Source organism: Neodiprion pinetum, chromosome 3 (genome assembly GCF_021155775.2).
Source record: "Neodiprion pinetum isolate iyNeoPine1 chromosome 3, iyNeoPine1.2, whole genome shotgun sequence".
Taxonomy (NCBI): domain Eukaryota; kingdom Metazoa; phylum Arthropoda; class Insecta; order Hymenoptera; family Diprionidae; genus Neodiprion; species Neodiprion pinetum.
The window spans coordinates 41716415-41737689 of NC_060234.1; the positions used below are offsets into that span (position 1 = coordinate 41716415).

General features: G+C 39.0%; 8 protein-coding genes across 16 annotated transcripts; 5 read left to right on the plus strand and 3 right to left on the minus strand.

The window, feature by feature from the left end:
- Window positions 1–52: 52 nt before the first annotated feature.
- Window positions 53–1406, plus strand: LOC124214765 (Replication protein A2). The gene has a single exon (XM_046617394.2). The coding sequence runs from the start codon at window positions 193–195 to the stop codon at window positions 967–969; it is 777 nt and encodes a 258-aa protein (XP_046473350.1). The 5' UTR covers window positions 53–192; the 3' UTR covers window positions 970–1406.
- A 373-nt stretch (window positions 1407–1779) lies between these two features.
- Window positions 1780–4048, plus strand: Zmynd10 (zinc finger MYND-type containing 10). The gene is made up of 8 exons (XM_046617387.2): window positions 1780–1877; window positions 1978–2086; window positions 2329–2615; window positions 2722–2927; window positions 2998–3167; window positions 3250–3387; window positions 3487–3719; window positions 3821–4048. The coding sequence occupies exons 1-8, from the start codon at window positions 1780–1782 to the stop codon at window positions 3906–3908; spliced, it is 1329 nt and encodes a 442-aa protein (XP_046473343.1). The 3' UTR covers window positions 3909–4048.
- Window positions 3903–4669, minus strand: LOC124214767 (histone H3). The gene has a single exon (XM_046617396.2). It carries the CDS (start codon window positions 4594–4596, stop codon window positions 4186–4188), a length of 411 nt encoding a protein of 136 aa, XP_046473352.1. The 5' UTR covers window positions 4597–4669; the 3' UTR covers window positions 3903–4185.
- A 2107-nt stretch (window positions 4670–6776) lies between these two features.
- On the minus strand, window positions 6777–7649 carry LOC124214770 (histone H2A). The gene has a single exon (XM_046617400.2). The coding sequence runs from the start codon at window positions 7601–7603 to the stop codon at window positions 7229–7231; it is 375 nt and encodes a 124-aa protein (XP_046473356.1). The 5' UTR covers window positions 7604–7649; the 3' UTR covers window positions 6777–7228.
- Window positions 7650–7831: 182 nt separating this feature from the next.
- Window positions 7832–8305, plus strand: LOC124214771 (histone H2B-like). Its single transcript, XM_046617401.2, has one exon. The coding sequence runs from the start codon at window positions 7885–7887 to the stop codon at window positions 8254–8256; it is 372 nt and encodes a 123-aa protein (XP_046473357.1). The 5' UTR covers window positions 7832–7884; the 3' UTR covers window positions 8257–8305.
- Window positions 8306–11144: 2839 nt separating this feature from the next.
- Window positions 11145–11988, plus strand: LOC124214766 (histone H1-like). The gene has a single exon (XM_046617395.2). It carries the CDS (start codon window positions 11220–11222, stop codon window positions 11919–11921), a length of 702 nt encoding a protein of 233 aa, XP_046473351.1. The 5' UTR covers window positions 11145–11219; the 3' UTR covers window positions 11922–11988.
- A 1105-nt stretch (window positions 11989–13093) lies between these two features.
- LOC124214769 (histone H3-like) lies at window positions 13094–13556 on the minus strand. Its single transcript, XM_046617398.2, has one exon. The coding sequence runs from the start codon at window positions 13528–13530 to the stop codon at window positions 13120–13122; it is 411 nt and encodes a 136-aa protein (XP_046473354.1). The 5' UTR covers window positions 13531–13556; the 3' UTR covers window positions 13094–13119.
- Window positions 13557–14223: 667 nt separating this feature from the next.
- On the plus strand, window positions 14224–21230 carry LOC124214756 (beta-galactosidase-1-like protein 2). 9 transcript variants are annotated; one of them, XM_046617378.2, is made up of 10 exons: window positions 14224–14240; window positions 17391–17604; window positions 17688–17889; window positions 18011–18196; window positions 18347–18488; window positions 18672–19023; window positions 19315–19452; window positions 19697–19884; window positions 19959–20203; window positions 20292–21230. In XM_046617378.2, exons 3-10 carry the CDS (start codon window positions 17690–17692, stop codon window positions 20800–20802), a joined length of 1962 nt encoding a protein of 653 aa, XP_046473334.1. In that variant the 5' UTR covers window positions 14224–14240; window positions 17391–17604; window positions 17688–17689; the 3' UTR covers window positions 20803–21230. The 9 variants fall into 9 exon arrangements, with proteins under 9 accessions (XP_046473334.1, XP_068990999.1, XP_046473335.1 ...); XM_069134898.1 differs by lacking the exon at window positions 14224–14240 and adding an exon at window positions 15080–15153; XM_046617374.2 differs by lacking the exon at window positions 14224–14240 and adding an exon at window positions 15160–15428 and having other exon boundaries at window positions 17391–17480.
- The last annotated feature ends 45 nt before the right edge of the window (window positions 21231–21275 follow it).

Here is a 21275-nt window from a genome sequence, read left to right on the forward strand (position 1 = left end):
GGCAGATGGCGCCACCAGCTTGTCTCGCGCAAACGCAAACGCAGAAATAAACATTTGAGGATTGCCATTGAATGGAAATCCCGCCAAACAGTAGACAGCGCGCAGTTTGGTGAACCTGAAAAAGCGTGTTATTGCGATTTGAGGTTAAGTTGTGACCTTAGTTCTTCGTTATAAGAGTTAACAGAGTTGACAATGTGGGGCGAAAAAGCGTTTGCAAATGATGGGGGTGGGTACTTTAACTCTTCGGAGGTGTCTTCGCCGGCGGGGAACGCGAAACGAGGAGTGAAACGGGCCCAGAACATCGTTCCGGTGATGATGAAACACTTGATCGACAGCCCGGAGGAACTGCAAATCTGGGGTACGGACGTGCAGATAATAACGACCGTTGGTATCATCCGACGGATCGACCCTTCGGCGACGAAGATAACCTACGACATAGAGGACGAAACCGGGACGATAACGGCCTTCCACTGGATAGAGGCAGACAAACCCCCGCAGGAATCGGTCATCGAGGTGAACACCTACGTCCGGGTCTTCGGCTCGCTCCGCGAGCAGCACCAGAAGAAGCACATTCTGATTATGAAAATATGGCCGATAACGGACCTGAACGAACTGACCCTGCACCTCCTGGAGACGATATACGTCGACCTGAAGGGGGAGAAATTCGCTGGAGCCGGCAACATGGACGCGATCGGCATCCCGGACTCGAATCAACCTGTCGGACTGCAGAATTCGCTGATGGATTCCTCGATAATGGGAGCGAGCCTTGGCGGCATGACGAACGACCAGAAAGCCGTCTTCAAGATAATACAATCCGAAAACGACACGCCGAGCGGCATCGAGAGGGATCAAATCAAGGCGCGGGTGCAGCCGCATATCCGTCCTCAGGTCGACGATATACTCGACTTCCTGGCCGGGGAAGGACACATTTACACAACGCTTACCGACGATCACTTCAAAACCACGTAAACATGGATCATTCAGCGTCGATTTGTTTAAATTTTTCGGGTACTTATAGATCGAGTACCTTTGCCCTCCTCTTTTTTAAAGGAAGATGTTATGATACAGTACAATTACGTCAGTTAGATTAAAATTATTCCATTACCAGTCTATTTTTTATGAACCGCAAAATGATGAGAAAACAAAAATTGTAAATCAAAAAAAAAAAAAAAAATACAGCACGCATTACATTTTTTGTGCATATTATTCCATGTTGTAACGTTTATACGCGTAATGCGTTGCCGATATATGTAATATGAATATCATACATATTTTTCTCAGCTTCTCGCTAGAAGTATGTTACTGTTTAGTCTTATGTTAATCTGTGTTCACTCTTTTGTATATTCGTAAAAGCCGTTATTCCAAAGATTAATAAAATGAAGCAAGGTTTTTTCTTACACACCGTATGTATACGCCTTATATCAGTTTCCATCTGCGCTTACAAGTTGTCTGCAAACAAGATGATTTTTATTCGGCTAACTTGTAATATGTTGAACTTCTTGAAGATAATATACTTTAGTATACATTCGTAAATTGTTGTTGCTTTATTCGGAATTCGAACCTCGATAGTAATCGGTATTTTCTATCCAACACCAATTATTTTTAATTTAAAATACTCTTTCAAATCGAACTAAACTGATTGCTCAAGCCAGCTGCCAATCGAATTTACGCGGGATTACGCGTGATACGAAAATTATTTACAAATGGCCGATGATGTCAGTAGAGCGTGTGATCAGTTTGAATAAGCACTGAAGTTTTCAATTCTGTGATGTATATAATATGACGGAACGAACGGATTACATTATAACACCATGGGAAATAGAAATTCACGTACAAGATTTACAGCCTTCAAATATCGACGACATTGGTACTAAACGGTAAATTATTTTCTTATCCCAAGAAAATTCGATCATTTCGTACAAAGTATCTTGCGCTCTATATTTTCTCATACGGCATACAATATTGCGATAATTGTAGATGGCTGGAATTTCACAAGAAGTTAATGCTGTTAAACCAGCAAAGCGTTTTAGAAATCAGCACCTTGCGAGAAGAAGCTGTAAAAGAATGGTTCATCTCGTTAAAAAAGGTAAGCACGATGTTTATCTGTACATATGCTATCTGGAGGAAAAGTTTGATCAATACGAGTAAATTTTCGATATATGATCTGAGTTTCAATGATGTTATATGTTGACTACTACCTACATATGTTAAAAATACACTCTTGAATGTTACTCTGTACAAGAATTGAAACGAATCTTTGAAATTAACGGGAATAATGAGACGAGTAATTAAATATATCAGGTACTTTTGTGAAATGTCCCATTTCAGATGCCGGTACTGATTCACGAAGTGATTCAGATAAATGTGTGGAAAGAAAAGTTATTTCCCCTTTTGATTGAAATAAACGATGAACCCACGAACACGTTTCTGCTGCACAGCGTGTTTTATCACGAAGTGATAGCCTGTTCCTTGTTGGAGAATATTCTATTTCATTCTGATACTGCAGAAGCCGTGGACGACTATGCCCTGGATTTGATTGATTACGCAGTTACCAACGTGACGAATCTGCTCTTTAAGGGCAAAGAAGAATCCGAGGACGAGTTCGAAGACACAAAGTAATTTATCACATTCAGATGAATTAACAGAATTAGACATGAGTTTTATTTTTGACTATAGAGAGAAGTTTATTAATCCTTGATTGATATCTTTTTTATTTATCAGCTCGTGCTTGGCAGAGTTGCTGCGAAAGAGGAAGGAAATTGAATTTGACATTAGCATGAAGTGTGTTTCGATTTTGCGATACATGGCTGAGTTTAGTGACAGTTTATCTCTATGCGCTCTTTCACGAATGTTATCAACACACGACGTTCCGTACCTGTTAACTGAATTAATTGAAAAACAACCCTGGAAGAAATTGGGCGAGGATGGTAAACATCACTGATTCATTTCAAGTTGTTAATAACCGTAACTCCGCAAGTATAACTATTACATCGTTAGGGAATAAAATGGTATACAACGGAAAATGGGAAACGGTAAACGAAACCGACCAGGACAGAATGTGCAGAGTAGAGGGTCAAGTGTGGATAGGTTTACGGGAAATTCTCCTGAATCCAAAATGTGCCCCGTATTATGAGATCACGGAATTTAGAATGTCTAAACTGGTCAAGGTAATTCGAAAGAACTCATAGAATATCTAACTTTATTGCAAGTATGCGTGTTGGAATAATTTCTGAACCGGATTGACTTTAGCTGCAGAAATACCTACACGAAACCATACTGGATCAAATTTCGCCGTTGATAGAGTTGAAAAGATGGCTTTGTCAATTGAGCGTAATGTCCCAACCTCCGAATGCACAAAAACCAATAATTGTTGAAATGCTGCCTGAGGTGAAATTTCGTAATTACTTATTTTCAACGTATTACTCGTGAACAATTTGCTCGCTATTGTACTAGTAATTAAATCGTGGAATTAAAATCTTCCATTAGGTAAGGTCGTCTATCCTGGCGAAGTATCACAGGAAATGGAAGAAAATAGCTAAACTTCAATCTAAATCATTGTTCAATAATGACATAGAACACATTAAGAGTATGGCACAGGTTTTGAGCGAAGCATATGACCTGGACAAGCTCGAATCTATAGAACCAAGAAGGTGTTTTGCCTGTAAAGAAATTGCGTCGAATCGCTGTTCTAAATGCAAGGAGGCTTGGTACTGCGGCAGGTAAACTTGACACTCCATTACTTTCTCGAAAATGTTGTTTCTCGTTGAATTTTCGATTATTACATTTTTCAAACCAACTAATGAATACTTACGTGTTGTAGGGAATGTCAAGTAAAGGATTGGACCCGACACAAGGATGTATGTGATAAGATTATAAAAAATAAAGAGGCCTACGGCATCAAAGATTGATAACACAGTACGTATTTCATTGAACCAGTGTTCAGGTACAAAGTTGTATTCTTCGCTAGTATTTTGTAATCCAACAACGAATATAGATTCACTGTTATTGAAAAAATCGTATCAAGGTTCCGAGAGATGAATAACCTGGTTTCACTATCTTTACCAATGACGTTGCAAAGTATTTGAAGTTCAACAGCTCGACAGTGTAATTCGATGCCTTGCGAATAGGGTAAATGGTGGCCCTGAAAAGAGCCGGTTGTGGTTGTCGCGAAGTAATCGTTGCAAATTATGCACGTTCGCCTCGAATACGACGAGCCAGCTGAATGTCTTTGGGCATGATCGTGACGCGTTTGGCGTGGATGGCGCACAGGTTCGTATCCTCGAACAGACCAACCAGGTAAGCCTCGCTAGCTTCCTGGAGAGCCATGACAGCAGAACTCTGGAATCGAAGATCGGTTTTGAAGTCCTGCGCAATCTCACGCACCAAACGCTGGAAGGGCAGCTTGCGGATAAGGAGTTCGGTGCTCTTCTGGTAACGACGAATTTCACGAAGGGCAACGGTTCCCGGGCGGTAACGATGCGGCTTCTTCACTCCTCCAGTTGCTGGTGCACTCTTGCGAGCTGCCTTCGTCGCCAGCTGCTTCCTGGGCGCCTTACCGCCGGTGGATTTGCGAGCAGTCTGCTTCGTACGTGCCATGTCGGGTTCAACGAGTCGGATGAAGAGTTTCGTAACGTGGGTCAGAGCGTTTCCAACGAATGACTGCGTCACGAAATATCTGGCGTCTGTATTTACCAGCTTACCAGATTCCCGTACTGCACTTCCATTGGTGGACGGAGCGGTGGTGGAGGTTGCAGCCAGTCGTGGATATAACCATAGTGTATACATATTCCTTACACAATGGACATAACGTCTTTGCAGCAGTAGCAGCAAATTGCGGCAGTAATACGGCAGCCTTCAGCGAGGGATTAACGTTCTCGTTTTGCGAATTTCTCTGACTTTTAAATTTTTAAGTATCATCATTCCTAATTTTATTGTAAATGGAGAGTCGTAAAGGCTCGAGAGAGCTACGGCGATCGGTGGAATCTTCAAAAGTCGCGACCGAAAAAGCGAAATAGTATTTTTCGTATCTAAAGTGGAACCATTTCAAAGGGAAAATTGTAACCACCGTAGACGCCGTCTATGCTTTGAAACTTAAGGTCACACTCTGTACGATTTTGGACGTCAAGTTCAACAACAAACCGGTCCACCGATTGTTTCCGATGTTGAAAAACTGATTCGCACTGCTATGTCATGTAATATACTATGCAAGATTCGCCCTTCGATAATTCAGTGTAATAATCAACTGGCATATTCTGTTCATCATTTCTGACCAAAGATTCATATGTGCTGCATGATGTACAATTGGACATCAAAACGCCATTTGATGTTACTTGTCATCCTTATTCGTTATGAGACTACGCCGTATAACCCTTCAGGATATTTGGTTCCAACCTTAGTAAATTATGAATTTATGTAATCTACAATTCAAATGTTTGTACGTACCGTACCACAAAAAATCATTGCATTCAAAATAATTTTTGCACTGATTTTAACACTTCGTCTGTAAACCTGGGTCGTTCGTGTCCGAGCGAAAACAGTTTTGGTTTTTACCGGGAAAATAAGGGAAGGGCGAATGCTCCGTCCTACCTGTAAAAAAAGTTATATAGGAAGGGGATCTAACGCCCAAGTTTCGAAATTTTAGTACCTTCCAGGCAGTGGTGACGAGCGCACGAACTTTGCGGAGGACACGAAAGACCCAGGTTTGCAGACGGCGTGTAGTAAACAGGTAAGTTCGTAAGATTTTTTTTTGTGTTTTACAGTATCTTGACATCAGTAATTAGTCAGTATGCTTAACAAAAAATTTTGAATTTTTTTCTCCAGTATTTTTTAAAAACTCTGGCTCTGTCGCTCATCAAGCCGCATTTGCAAGAGCGTGTAACGCGGCCCGGATTGCACCGATCATTGGCTAATAGTATCCGCGAGATCTTGTCGGCGACCGAAATCGGAGAAAGACCACTGCTCGGGTCCGATAAAATGGATAAACGCAAGCGATGTTATTATTGCAAAGTTGAAAAAGATAAGAAAACGCAGTACTGCTGTGTAAAATGTAAGAACCCCGTATGCGAAGAACATCGCGCCGTATGTTGTTTTCAATGCTTGGAATAATTAATAAGCGTAATGTGTAATAATTCATTATAAAATTATTATTAGAAAGTATTTTTCATTGTCAAAAAATGAAAAAAAAAATTTTCGCTAATAAAATGTGTGAAAACCAATATGCATCGTACGTAATTTGTTGCCTGTTTTCATGTCCAAAACTTAAGCACTTTACTTTAGATAAATGAAACAAAATATTTTTTTTCTTCAAGCTGCACTATTTACCTTTAATTTAAAATTTGAAAAATTCCGATATCTTAATTTGTCTCTGAGTTGCAATTTTTTTTGTAAATCAAAATTTTTTCCGGAATTTCTTCATTTATTCAACAAAAAATAAATAAAAAAATTAAATTTTCAAGAATTTTCCAATCGGCACTTTAAAATGAATGTTTCAAGAAGTGACATGAATTTTTTCAGAATTTTCTGATTGGATTAAGGGAGTGAAATAATGGCCGGACGCGAAAGACCCACGTTTACAGACGAGAGGTGCGGAAAATACCTTTACAGACGAAGGGTTAAGAATATTGCGTTGCGTATAGAAGAAACATTCGACATTCAGCAAATTACATTTACTATGTATAAAATGTCTTAATTTTCTGTTCCAATTCTGAAGAGTCAAGTCATCATTCGATTAAACGTGAATACATGACAAGACATATGTCCTGTGAAATGTCATGACTGTCATCAAGTTTCCATCTCTGATTAATCAAGCAAAGCGAATCGATTTACGCAATCAATAAAGATTTTCTTTATAAATTTTCGGAGTTCAATTGAATTGAGCAGAGGAATATACGAATTACGCCGTCGTTTTCGAAGAATCGATGAATTTACCACAGTACACTGAAAAGAATCTGGAGGGCGTATTTATCCGTTGAATTAGCAACACTGGGTTTAATGATTAATAAGGTATTTTGCGAATTTTAAGCGATATATGTATGCCAAGATTTGAAATGTGTACCAAAGTACATATAATTTGAAGTGTTCACGAATATGAGTTACATTAGGAAGGTAACAAGATGAGGGAAGGTAACAAGATGAGGTTGCGGATTGTGCAAGACGTTGTTCTAAGCATATTGAACGATTTTGTGGCCCTGAAAAGGGCCGTTTAAGGTTATTTGTTTGTGCAGTAAATTTAAGCCTTCTTCTCGGTCTTCTTTGGTAGGAGAACAGCCTGAATGTTGGGCAGAACACCACCTTGGGCAATAGTAACTCCAGACAACAGTTTGTTCAACTCTTCGTCGTTACGAATGGCCAGCTGCAAATGACGAGGAATAATCCTGGTCTTCTTATTGTCCCGGGCAGCATTACCGGCCAATTCCAAAACTTCAGCAGCCAAGTACTCCATTACAGCGGCGAGGTATACCGGAGCTCCAGCACCAACTCGTTCAGCATAATTTCCTTTGCGAAGTAGCCGATGAATACGACCCACCGGGAACTGAAGTCCTGCTCTACTCGAACGGGACTTTGCCTTGCCCTTGACTTTACCGCCTTTACCGCGTCCAGACATAGTGATAATTGTTCACTTGTGCGCGTCGAGAGACCCAAGCGTCAACGCTGCTCGTCGTAGAATGAATCGAAACGGCTTGCGACTACATATTTATACGCGTCAGCGCAAGTGGCGCGGACCAATTGGAGCGTCTGACTCAACGCAGCGGCTTCTGATTGGCTCGGCGTCGGTGAGCCAGCGCTTAATAAATAGGCGCAGCGAAGGTCGGTCTGTAGTCCGCCCTCTACGCTTACGAGTGAAGCAACGAGCCAGTACTACGTTACCAATTTTATCCTTTGACGATGCCACCCAAAGCCAGCGGTAAGGCAGCAAAGAAGGCTGGCAAGGCACAGAAGAATATCACCAAGGGCGATAAGAAGAAAAAGCGCAGGAGGAAGGAGAGCTATGCAATCTATATCTACAAGGTTTTGAAACAAGTACACCCGGACACTGGTATCTCCAGTAAAGCGATGAGCATCATGAACAGCTTTGTCAACGACATATTTGAACGAATCGCCGCCGAATCATCTCGACTTGCTCACTACAATAAACGGTCAACTATCACATCTCGGGAAATTCAAACCGCAGTTAGGTTACTGCTACCTGGAGAACTTGCCAAGCACGCTGTATCCGAAGGCACCAAAGCCGTGACCAAATATACAAGTTCGAAGTGAACGCCACCCACGAATTTCAACTTATTACCAATCCAACGGCCCTTTTCAGGGCCACCAATTTGATCAGTACAAAGAACTGTCTTCCTCACGCCGAAACATGTAGAACTCAATTGTCAAATTATTTACCTGTAGAATATTTCATAATCAATAGTATACCCAACTGAACGAAGAATACATACATTTGTAACATTGCCACGGCATGTTGAAAATCCCGCTACCATGCCAATATTTCGTAAACAAGCAACGAAAACTTTCCTTCGTCTTAGTAACTTCGCTGGCAATTGTCTCTGAAACTTAATCAGTCAGTCTTTTCTGAGCATTTAAAGCTCGATATTATGTCAACTCGAACAAACGAATAACATATTGAACGCAACTTCTAACAGTGCTTGAATTAAACAGTATTTTTGGATAAGTTTCTTTAAACTATGGTTGTTGATCAAATACGTCAATTAGAATTTGCAACAGTGAAATGCGGTACCATGCTGCGATAAACGTTTACGAATTTGCTAAGCGTGCTTGTTGTAAAACTTAATAATTAGATCCCAATTGCGTAGCGCTCACACCAGCCAAGTCACCATACATGATTAAATATTAGTACGAATGACGAAAGCGCACGTATCGCCAGTGGATAACTTTTCTATATCCAAATTAATGACCTGTGTAAAAATTTCATCCGATCTGCAGGATATTTACTTTTAGAAAATTGATTTTTTTACACGCTGAACAATCAATAGAAATCTTTGGATAATCAGCTGACAACTTGAAAAAAAATGGCAATTTTACTGGCAAACACAGAGCGTTAAGAATGAGCGAAAGTGATTAGATATCAAATATGAAACGTGGAGTTTGAAAGTTTACAAACTACAGGAGATTTTCAAGGACACGGAGATAAACACTGTTTCGTTTGTTCGATTCGATCGGGTGTTTGTACAAGATACATATGCCGGTCACCAGCTGATCTGTAGATACACACAATCACCAGCAGTTTGAATCTGTTCAGCTACGTAGATAATACCGATCACGGAAGATGAATCGAAAACGTCTTCCGTGCAGTTTTTTTACACTATTTGCGCGTAGAGACAAAGAGTGAAGTAGAAATATATGTATTTCTGTGTTAATTGTTGTTGATAGAAGAAATATTGAGTACAGGAATATCATTATTCATAACATAAAAACTGAAATGTTCCAAGATGTTCAAGGTATAATTTACGTGACATGTATTTATTACTATTTTTCAGGTATAAGTTTGATTCCTGTACCAAAAGCCGTCGGAAAATACTTGATGACAATTTAAGCATGAATAATTATTACACTTGATGACAATTTGAATGCATTCCAATTTATTTGGAATCTGTAATTAATGGTATTAAAATTTTGTATTCGCATCAATACCTGTATACTTGCAGGTTATACAACGATTAATTTTACCTGCGCATAACAGCAAATTCCACGTAGCAAATACCAGGACTAAAATTAATCCACGTAACAGTGGGCCTTGTTTGGAATCAGTGTAGCGTTAAACAATGCGATTTAACGGGCCACAAGAAATAAATATGAGTCCATACTTACTTGGAGCGATGAAGAATTTCGAACTGATTCTAGAAATTGTCTTGACTTCTATTCGTCAAACTATTAAAACAATATCAATAATATAAAACTGTCTCATAGTCACAAAACGAGATGCAGATATACAGTTCCAGATGCTATATTTTTTCGAATAATATACTGTTTGAAAAATTCTGAGTTTCTATTTGTAAAAATTTTTTTTTGTTTTTACGGAAAACATTCACTTAAACTTATAACGAAAACTTATACTGAAATTTCACTGCTTCAACCAGGCTGTATGGTAATATTTACTGTAATTTGAAATGGTAGTATGCGGAAAAACATTGTATTTCCGTTTTAGATCAAAAAGCATTTTTATACCACTTGTAAGTTTATTTTCATTCATTATTGTTAATCACTCATTCAAAATTTAACCTGAGGAAGAAATTCTTCTGGATATAGATAGGAAAAAAATGTACGTGATACCAACGCCGTTGGATACGCTGAGAGGAATGACCAAGTATATCGGCAAAAAAAGCGTATATCTTTTCTATTTTTGATTTGCACTTTCTACGATCAACAATCGTTATATCGATCGTTGATAATTAATTTTTCGTAAATTATGATCATCGTTCTCAAAGTATGAAAGCTGGTATATCCTACGATTATATTCGAGCGCGACTAGATTAGGAACGCGCCACTCCTCAAAATCGCTCCGTACATCTTCACCAGGAAGCGTAATTCCTAGTTCTAATAATTAAGATATTCCCTCTTAACATCCCATTCCCGAATTCTTCATCGGGGTTGTCATTGGTAAATATTCCGAACCGGTCTAGCCGTATCCGAGGAAAGCCTGACAGTAGGCGTCGACGGAACGCGGCCTTGTCGACTTGGAATATCGATAACAGCTTCCCCGCTAAAATGGTGAGTTTGAATTTTTGCAAGCGTAAAATCCAAAGTTTCAGGCTCCAAAAAACGTTTTTGTCTATACCGTATCGCGATTTCCTCGGTCAGGAACAACGCGTCTTTTGCTCGGAGTGCGAAGGGCGTCAAGACACATGGTCCGCGACTCCCGCCGTTTTCGAGACACTCAAAAGAGCAAAGTCTTCCGGAATTTTTGTAAAATCTTGCCCAGAGTTCACAGAACCTGGTGAAGATGTGATATTACTGGGTCATCGGTGAAATAGCTCAGGAATCTGACGATCGATGGTGTACCCAGTGCCAGGCCTTCCGACGCTGGTGAAGCGCGCCGCGTCAAACGTTCGGGGGGCCTCTCTCCATGGTCCGCGCTCCGTTATACCACCTGCCGCTGCTTCTCGCAGTCACAATTCTCGAATATCAGTTACGCAGTGAACACGTCGATCTCAACCAATTTCGAAGCTTTCTGCATTGAGTCGTAACCGTAAAGAGAAGAGAAGATGGCAGACAAGGTAGCAGCAACGGCAGTCGCCGCTAGCCCAGCATCAGCTAGCCCAGCAGCGCAGGCTACACCGACCAAAAAGGCAGCAGGAGCCAAGGCAAAGAGCCCTCGTGCCAAGCCAGCGCATCCACGGACTTCTGACATGGTTACGAGCGCCATCCAAACGCTAAAGGAACGTGGAGGTTCATCTCTGCAGGCTATCAAGAAATACATCGCGTCAACGTACAAAGTAGACGCTGAAAAACAAGCACCGTTTATCAAGAGATATTTGAAGTCAGCTGTGGCTACTGGAGCTTTGGTACAGACCAAAGGTAAGGGTGCCTCTGGGTCTTTCAAAATTCCAACCAACAAATCTGACGCACCGAAGCCCAAGGTGAAGCGTGCTGTACCGAAGGCAACTGTCCCCAAAAAGAAGCCCGCTGCATCGACTGTTGCAGTGGCCAAAAAGCCTGCTACTGCTGTCAAGAAGGCGGCAGCTGCTAAGAAGCCCAGTGCTGTAACACCACCCACAAAAGAAAAACGCAAAGCAGTCAAGAGCCCGGCTGCTAAATCGCCAAAGGTGAAAAGCCCATCGAAAGCTAAGAAGGCTGCCAAGGCACCAACCAGCAAACCTAAGGCGCCTAAACCAAAAAAGGCAGCAGCTGCACCCAAAACTGCAAAACCTGCAGCGAAAAAACCAGTTGCATCAAAGAAGAAGTGAATCCGTATGACTCCGATGAGTCGTCTCTAACAGCAGACTAGGAAAATAGTTATCAAACGGCCCTTTTCAGGGCCACTAAAGCAATCCCTTTGTAAAAGAATCGAATTTCACTGTATTCAGAAGTAACATTAGTACTATTTCAAAAACCCAAGATTAGATAATTGCGAGGGTGAATGAAATTTTTAAGCATTATATTCGAATCCACGAAATTATTTTCCCATTTTTTAGTTTACGTAGGTGAGTCCGTTCGAGCTTGGATTCCAATCTTAACAGTAATCAAAACCCGACTAGATTCATTGCAATATGTGTAAATTAAGTGAATTCGATCACACTTCAATTATAATTTTAACGCTGTATAAATTCCCGCAGATATTGTAAATCCAATAGACTAGGGAGACATCCAGACCATTCTCGGATACTACGCAGCAATTTAACCCTGGCAGGTCATAAACTGCACGGCGTATTTTTTTTAACTCGATTTCGAGTATGTTAGTCTCCTCGTTGAACGTCGCATGTGAAATAACTAAAATCATTGCTCTGATTGTACCGTATGTTCGATGTTCCTGGTACTCTTGAATGGTAGACCGATAGATTTGCTGCAAATATAAATGAAAATTAATTCAAAAATGAAGACGAAGATCAGCCGTTGAGGTACGCATCATTTTTCATCCGAATGAATTGGTGGATATCGACCAACTATACATATGACTAAATTTTATTTTGCAAAATTCAAAAGCGAATACGCACGCCTATTCAATTTTCATTGGTCATTAAAATACGTCTCGAAATTGACATAATTTTGTGGCAATGCGACGTAACACACATTGCCGTAGCACATTACGCATGATCACGTAGTTGAACGCATGTGTTGACATTTTTCCTGAAGTTGTGTTGCGTGGTTCATAACTGAAGCTTCGATTTCAACTTCAATCTCAGGTACCACTAATTAATACAAAAATATTGATGTTAATTTTATACTAGTGTTAGGATAGGAAATGAGACACAACGTAGCATTCTATTTCTACTCGTGAAATTTCTAGCGACTTGTGGCTAGATGTGCAATAAGACTGCAAAAAATACATACAAGGTACTACACAGATACTTCTGTGCAAAAAACGAATTCGATTTTCAACGTGATAAATTTGTGGCCCTGAAAAGGGCCGTTTTGTTCCAACAGTCGAAGTATGAAGAACTCAAATTAGGCACGTTCGCCACGAATACGACGAGCTAGTTGAATGTCCTTGGGCATAATAGTCACTCGCTTAGCGTGGATAGCGCACAAGTTGGTGTCCTCAAAAAGACCAACAAGATAGGCTTCGCTGGCCTCTTGAAGAGCCATGACAGCAGAGCTCTGGAATCGCAAATCGGTTTTAAAATCTTGCGCGATTTCACGCACCAAACGCTGGAACGGTAGTTTGCGAATCAACAGTTCAGTGCTCTTCTGGAACCGACGGATTTCGCGCAACGCGACGGTTCCTGGGCGGTATCTATGCGGCTTCTTAACTCCTCCAGTCGCTGGCGCGCTCTTACGAGCTGCCTTAGTAGCGAGCTGTTTCCGTGGGGCCTTGCCACCAGTGGATTTACGAGCAGTTTGCTTAGTACGAGCCATTAGAGACGATTTTCAACTCTCTTCATGGGGCGATCCCAGAGGTATGAGCGCGAGTAGCTCCTGACCTCATATTTATACGTTCGCACAACGGTTATAGTGCGCGTGGATTGGTTGCCGACTAAGTGGTGGGGAGTTGGATATGAATCACGTTTCTGCCGCTGCCACGCCAAATTGCCACATGCATAGATCTATGCCACAGATCCAAGAAAGCCGATGACATTGAAAACTCACAAGGCGAGGGCCTTTACTCATCATTGAGGCCCGGATACATACCTATGTATTAAAAATGACAGAATATGTACATGTAATATAGACTTCAAAAATTGAAACATGGACAAAAATGTGGAAAATAGAAACTGCATTTTTTGGCCTCCAAACATTATACTTTAGGTAGGAAATCAAGTAAGGAATGGAAATAATTTCAATAAAAAATATGTATTTACATATTATTCGGAATTGGCAGCTGTTGGCGCAGTGCCAAGTTCGGGTTCGTGATACAAGGATTGCCGGTTTCGGATTCCCGTGCGGGACTTTTTTTTATCTATTTTCTTTTTAACTGGCTTTCAATTGTGACAATATTTACGCCACAAATGTACCGAAATAATGCATATTGTATTGTATCCATTTATACTTGTACAAAAGGCATCGGGCTTCATTATTTCAAGAGGTGCATAATCATGGAAATTTTAGAATTGCGAATATCTTTCCAGGTGGGGATTGTAATTAAAGCGTATACGAGAACGTCGTAAATAAAATTACATGCTTTTATCACCATGCAGTTAACTATGTAATACTAAATAATAACTAAATAATAATATAGTATAAAAATTACGGTGGGAAAAAACTCTAAAATGGAATCATTTTTTTAAAATTCTTTTTCTATCACCCTGCAAGTTTTGAATTACAGCGTTTAAAGATCCGATAAAATTCTATCAAAATTGTCCATAATTATTTTTGCTGCGAATTTAACCGTTTATTACTCAAATAAAGCAAAAAATAATTACTTTCAATACTTATCCCGAAGAAACGGTTCAAGAACGGTTGAGATACCGTGGACACTTAAAGAGCATATATTTATGTGCAAATCCAGCCTAATTGCGAAGCGATAGCATAAGATGCAGCCGAGTAACATATATATGAACATGAAGACGAAAAACTTACATGTTATTTAAATGTAAAAACTTTGGCCGCCGTGGGACGAACTTTAGGATCACAATTGAGGGCTGTCAATTTTTTGTGATTTTTTTTGATCGATATGGAAGTGTTTAGGCTGTTGGGAGCAAAGAAATTCGGAAATAACCGTTTTAAGGGCCACCCTAGGGTGTATTCCGAAATACATATACTTCAAGTACTGCCGATCGTGACGTCACGCAGTCAACTACGAACTGCGTTCCGTTTTTACTTCGAGTTGCCAGTCGCGGTAAAATCGGAACGCTACACCGAGGACGCGACCATCTCTCAATTACTGCAACATGACTGCAACTGCCTCACGTCCCAGACCGCAGTAGTCGCAGCCAACAACGTTACAAATTTCATGACGTCACTGACTGGTGGCAGTAAGCTGTCGCGCGATTTCGGAACGCGGTTGCCAGTACTCGCAGGTTTCTCTCTGCTCGCAGTACTGTGAGTATACATATTTCGGAATACACCCCTTTTAGCTTTAAAGTTTTGCTTTGACTAACTTCTGGTTTTGATACAGAGCAAATAATCCGCTATAATATCTGTAATAATAAATATTATTTTGAATAAAACTTAGAAACTGTCAAACTTAGAAAAAAACATAAATAGGGACTCGAAGAATTTCTTCAAATATGTCAACGATACAGAAAAATTTGGTTATCCAGCATCCATGCATCTAAACGATTTGCTTTCATTATTCAATTGCTCTATGAATCAAGGTACTTTCCCTAACCCATGGAGAGAAAGTCACATAATACCAATATTCAAGAATGGCGACAAGTCCAACATAAAAAACTACAGACCAATTAGCATTATTAACGTCTTTGCCAAAGTATTTGATTCCATAGTCTTCAACAAAACAAAATTCCATCTGTCAACAAACCTTCTCGATGAGCAACATGGATTTAGAGAAAAACGATCCACTGTCAGCAACCTGGCAGTAATGCTTGAGAAAATAATTACCTCCTTTACTAACCGAAATGAAACTCATGCTGTTGATATGGCATTTGACTCGGTGAATCACAAGCTTCTCACAGAAAAATTAAAGTGTCATGGAATAGTAGGAAATCTCTTACAATGGTTCGAATCGTACCTGAGAAACCGGAAACAAACGGTCAAAATCAACAACTATCAATCAAAACCTATCATTGCGGACTCTGGAGTCCCTCAGGGCTCGCACCTGGGACCACTCTTATTCTTGATTTTTATCAACGATATTGAAAACTGCATCAAATTCACCAAGCTTCTACTATTTACAGATGACCTGAAAATCTACTGCGAAATCAAGTGTCCTTCAGACTTATTCCTACTTCAATACGACCTTAATAGTGTCTGCCAATGGTCTGCCAATACAAAAAAATGCTACTCGATGTTTTTCGTTAGAAATAATACCCATTCTAGATTCGCAAATGTGGAATACATGCTAGAAAACCAAATCTTAGAAAGAAAAATCGTAGCCAGCGATCTTGGAGTTATTTTCGACTGTCATCTGACGTTCGATCTCCACATAGACCACGTCAAAGCAAACTCAATGAGGATGTTGTTTTACATACTGAGAAATCGAAACCTTCATTTGATGTTCGGTCGATGATTACACTCTATGACACCTTTGTTAGATCAATATTGAACTATGCGTCCGTTATTTGGTCCCCCAAAACGGACGTTAGTAGCAGAAAATTAGAATACGTACAACACCTCTTTCTAAGATTTGCATCCTACAAAACAGATTCACCCATGTCATTTCTTAATCACAATTATGAAAGAATTAGCCAGCAATTAGGATTCAAGTTTCTCGAAAAAACACGTAAATTCACAGATGCAATGTTTCTATTCAAAATGTTCAACAATTTAATAGACTGCCCTTCAATTTTGAAAATGTTTAACTTAAGAGTGCCAATTAGAAAATCGAGACACAATGTACACACATTTGCAGTACCGAACCAATATCTAGCCAGTTACACCCACAAATCCATCATTATGCGACTGAGTATGTTGGCGAATAGTAACAGCGGTTGGATGGATATCTTTAACCAACCAATCAGTCACTTCAAAGCGTTAGCCAGAGAGGCACTCTAGTTATCTAAATCTTTGTGGAAAACACTCTAGTTTTATACTTTGTTAAATTTTTATACAATATATTGTTTTTTTATATATTCTATATTAATGTTATGTATTTTGGGAATATTAAGTTATTTCCGTTGATAGTTATAAATGAATAAATAAATAAATAAATAAATAAATAAATCAAACCGATTACAACAACAAAAGTATTAACGAGTATATTGTACACACACAAAATTGTAAATTTTTTGCTCGAATACTCAAAGATAAAGATTATCTAGAAGAAGTAAGGTAACAAAATTTGTGCACTTGTTTTATTAGACATACTCTTCCGATGTACGCTACAGTTATCAGCATAATTTTAAGAATAAGGGAATTTGTAGTAAAGTATGTATTTTTAAGTTCATAACTGCTAGTGAAGTTTCACTATTTGAATCACAAATCATGCTTAAGTATAAAAAGTATACTCATATCTTGAAAGGATGCAACATTTTACTTATATACATATACATATACCTATACATTACAATATACATATAATATGTCTACATACAATGCATGCATTATAATACAGACAAATTTGTGACTAATGGCAGATAAACTTTTATCGGTTTCTGTAGAACTGAGCGTGAATCGTCACATTGTCTGTGAAGTTTTAATCGAGTGGCACGCAGAACCATCCCGGAGTATACTTTGTTGTCAACCGCAAAGTAATATGTAATATGCATTAGATTTGGTTAAAAACGTTGAATAATTTTACTGCGACATTTTCTGCTGCAATAAAGTAACAAAAAAAATTTGTGCTAAGCTTATATCCTATTCAAGAATATTCAGGCAAGTTTCATTAACTTAATTCACAATTCTGAACACTAAAGAACCGACATTTGTCGTTGAATAAATTTCTTTATCGTGTTTAGCAATGAGTTTGCCAACATTGTACCAACACTATGTGTTGCCTGACATAAACTCCGGCTTAGATCCAAAACCAGACGGATTTTACTTGAACGGGAAGAAAATTTCGATACACAGCGGTGCTCTCCATTATTTTCGAGTTCCTCAAGCGTATTGGAGGGATAGATTAAGAAAGTACAGAGCAGCTGGTCTAAACGCTGTGGAAACGTAAATTTAGAATTCTATTAATTTTGCTATCAATGCTACCAAAAATATTTAATTCATTTCCTTATCCTTCGACACTAAAAGTCTTGAAACATATTCAGATTTTTTATTCAATTCTCTTCAGCTATGTTCCATGGAATTTGCACGAACCCCTGAGAGACGAGTTCGATTTTGGTGATGGAGATAACGATTTTTCGGATTTTCTGGATGTCGTTAAGTTTGTCAAGATGGCACAAGAAGAAGATCTGTTTGTAATTGTCAGACCAGGCCCTTACATTTGTGCCGAATGGGATTTTGGTGGACTACCAAGGTATGGTGTCACCTTTCTGTCAATGATAATAACTAGAATGGCAATATAAAGTGTGAGGAAATCAGAGAAACTTAAAAAATAATGATTCATCATATCTGTTTAGAATGTATCTGCTTACAGTATCTACCATTCATTTTCACCTATTTTTAGCTGGATTTTAAATGAAAAGGGAGTCAAGGTGCGAACCTCTGAATCGAAGTACATGAAACGAGTCACTTGCTACTTCAATAAACTTTTGCCGCTGTTTGCTGATCTACAATTCACTAAAGGTGGATCAATAATTGCTTTTCAGGTAGACCAAGCCATGTGTTGCTAGGTGTGACTGAGTGAAATGAAAGCGATATACACAAAGATCAGTATTTTATGATCGCAATATTTTGCTACATTTTGCCAATATACTTAGATACTCAACTGTTTGAACCAATTGTTATAAAAGTGGACCACTCAGAAGTACAAATTTTATGTTGTTTCTCAGATTGAGAACGAATATGGTTCCATTAACGAAGATGGAACAGTTCCTGATATCGAGTACTTGAAACAACTCAAAGAAATCTTTGAGAAAAATGGTCTGGTTGAGATGTTCTTTACTTCGGACACACCAAGTATTCGCAGAGATGCTGGAACTTTACCGGGAGTATTGCAAACTGCAAATTTTAAAGTCGATCCAGAAAAGGAATTGAATCTCTTGAAAGAATTGCAGCCCAATATGCCCGCTATGGTTATGGAATATTGGACTGGTGCTTACGATCACTGGCTCGAACCACGTGACTCACCAGAACCATTCGATGGTAAATTGAACTTGAACTCTTTAAATCAACGATCAATTAGTGAGTGTTATTTTATATCTGGTAAGGTGTTGGAAACAATAAAAGTGTCGAATTGATCGCTGCAAAATTTCCGAATGGCTAAAAGTTACATATTAATGTTTTTTCCATCAATTGGATCAATACAACCTATCAAAATTCTAGGATATACACTTAATCGTATTTTCCGCAAGTTTTTATAGAATTTCGTTCACCATACAAAATTGTTATGTCGTTTAAAGCAAGTCCTATACATAAAGCAACAGGTGATCCAGTGAAATTATTCTCCTGTGAATGCTACATTTCATATTTCAGTTTATGTGGATGTCCTGGAGAGAATCTTGATCTTTCCATCATCAGTTAATTTCTATATGTTCCATGGTGGTACCAGTTTTGGTTTTATGAGTGGCGCCGATGTTAACAAGAATTATCAAGCTGATGTGACAAGTTATGGTAAGACTCGAGATCAAACTTGTATTTAAAAAGTACGGAAATTGTGTTACGTCCCCTTCTCAATTAGGTAAAAATGATGTAGTCTTGACATGTGATCATAAGTATGATCACTGTTTATTTGATAGATCAATATTTGTACTGCGTTACGTGACTAATTCACTCTTCTTTCTTGGTAGATAATTCATGCTGAGCTATTTCTTGTCGAGTGCTTGCTTATTATGTATTCTGAAAAATTGTTTTCCAGATTATGTCGCACCGCTAACCGAATCAGGCGACTACACAGAAAAGTATTACAAAACCAAGGAGATTTTGGCAAAATACCAAAGTGTGACGACCAAATTACCAGATTTACCTACAGTATCGCAAAAAGCAGCTTATCCCACTCTCGAAGTAATTGGTCATTTGGACTTTTGGGATATCCTTGATCAGTTGGTAGATACTTTTCATTTTAGAAACTAAACCTGTATGCATTTTACATTTGGTCAATTGTGGTACCGTATGCACAGCCTGCAGACTTGAAAGTAATGCTGCCAAACGTGATCAACATGGAAAACTTGCCAATTAAAAATGGCAATGGCCAATCTTATGGCTACATAAATTACAGGAAAAAAGTAGGATTGAAAACAATATCTACTTTGAAAGTCTCTGGGTATGTGCAGGACGCAGCAATGGTTCTTGTTGATGGAGAGCTGAAGAGCAAACCGCTAGAAACTAAAGAAGATATTAATGGTTTTGGTTACTGGATGAAGAAGTAAGCTTGAACACTCGCTAGTTGAATAAGTGACACTTATTCTCAACTCTAATTGATGAGTTGCTAAGGAATGAATGAATTTTTTCAGAGACACTGAGTTGACGTTAAACTCTGATAAGGCCGAGGAAAAGACTTTGGACATTATTGTTGAAAATTGGGGACGTGTCAACTTTGGTGTTCTTGCTGATTTTGATCAGAGAAAAGGATTGTGGCAGGGACCAGTTTACCTCGACGGCAACGAGCTGAAAGATTGGGAAATCTATGCTCTTGAGTTTGATTCTAAGTGGGCAAAGTCTCTAATTAATTGGAAACAGGGACCTTCTATTCGTAAGAAAGGTCCATCCGTTTCCCGAGTTATCTTAAACTTATCTGTACCTCAGGATACGTTTATCGACTTGAGAGGCTGGCTAAAGGGCATAGTATTTGTCAATGGTTTTAATTTGGGCAGGTACTGCCACCTCGGACCGCTGAGAACCCTTTACTTACCAGCTCCGTTACTTAAAAATGGCCAAAACGAAATCTTAGTGTTTGAACATTTTAAGCCAGATGTGAAAGTGAGCTTCCTTGATCATCCCATTCTCGGGAATTTGAAACCCTGAAATAAGTGAAAATGCAAGGAAGAAATACCATATATATATTCTGCTGTTTGCTTGTATGTAATTGTACCCCGAGATAAATTTCCATGATCATTAATGTTTGACGAATTAACACCTAATATTTTTTCTACGAGAATTGGATTTATTGTACCAGTGACGTCAAACTGTATATTTAAGTATTCTTAGTCTTTTCTACACATTGCTTATTCAATACTGTTAAATACTTAATGGTTTATATACCGTATATTTTCGTATCTACTTTACAAGTGAAGAAATATTTTCAAACATCGAGGAGAAAGTTGATGTTTACATAAAAATTCTTTCTATAAATAACATATTAGACGTTCGAGGAAAGCATAATATTCTGATTGTGAATATCTTATTCGTTTACGGTTCAAGAAAGGGAAGTTAATACATTATTTTAAATGAGAGCCGATACTTTTCCTCTGTGGAATCACTAATTCATACCTGCAATC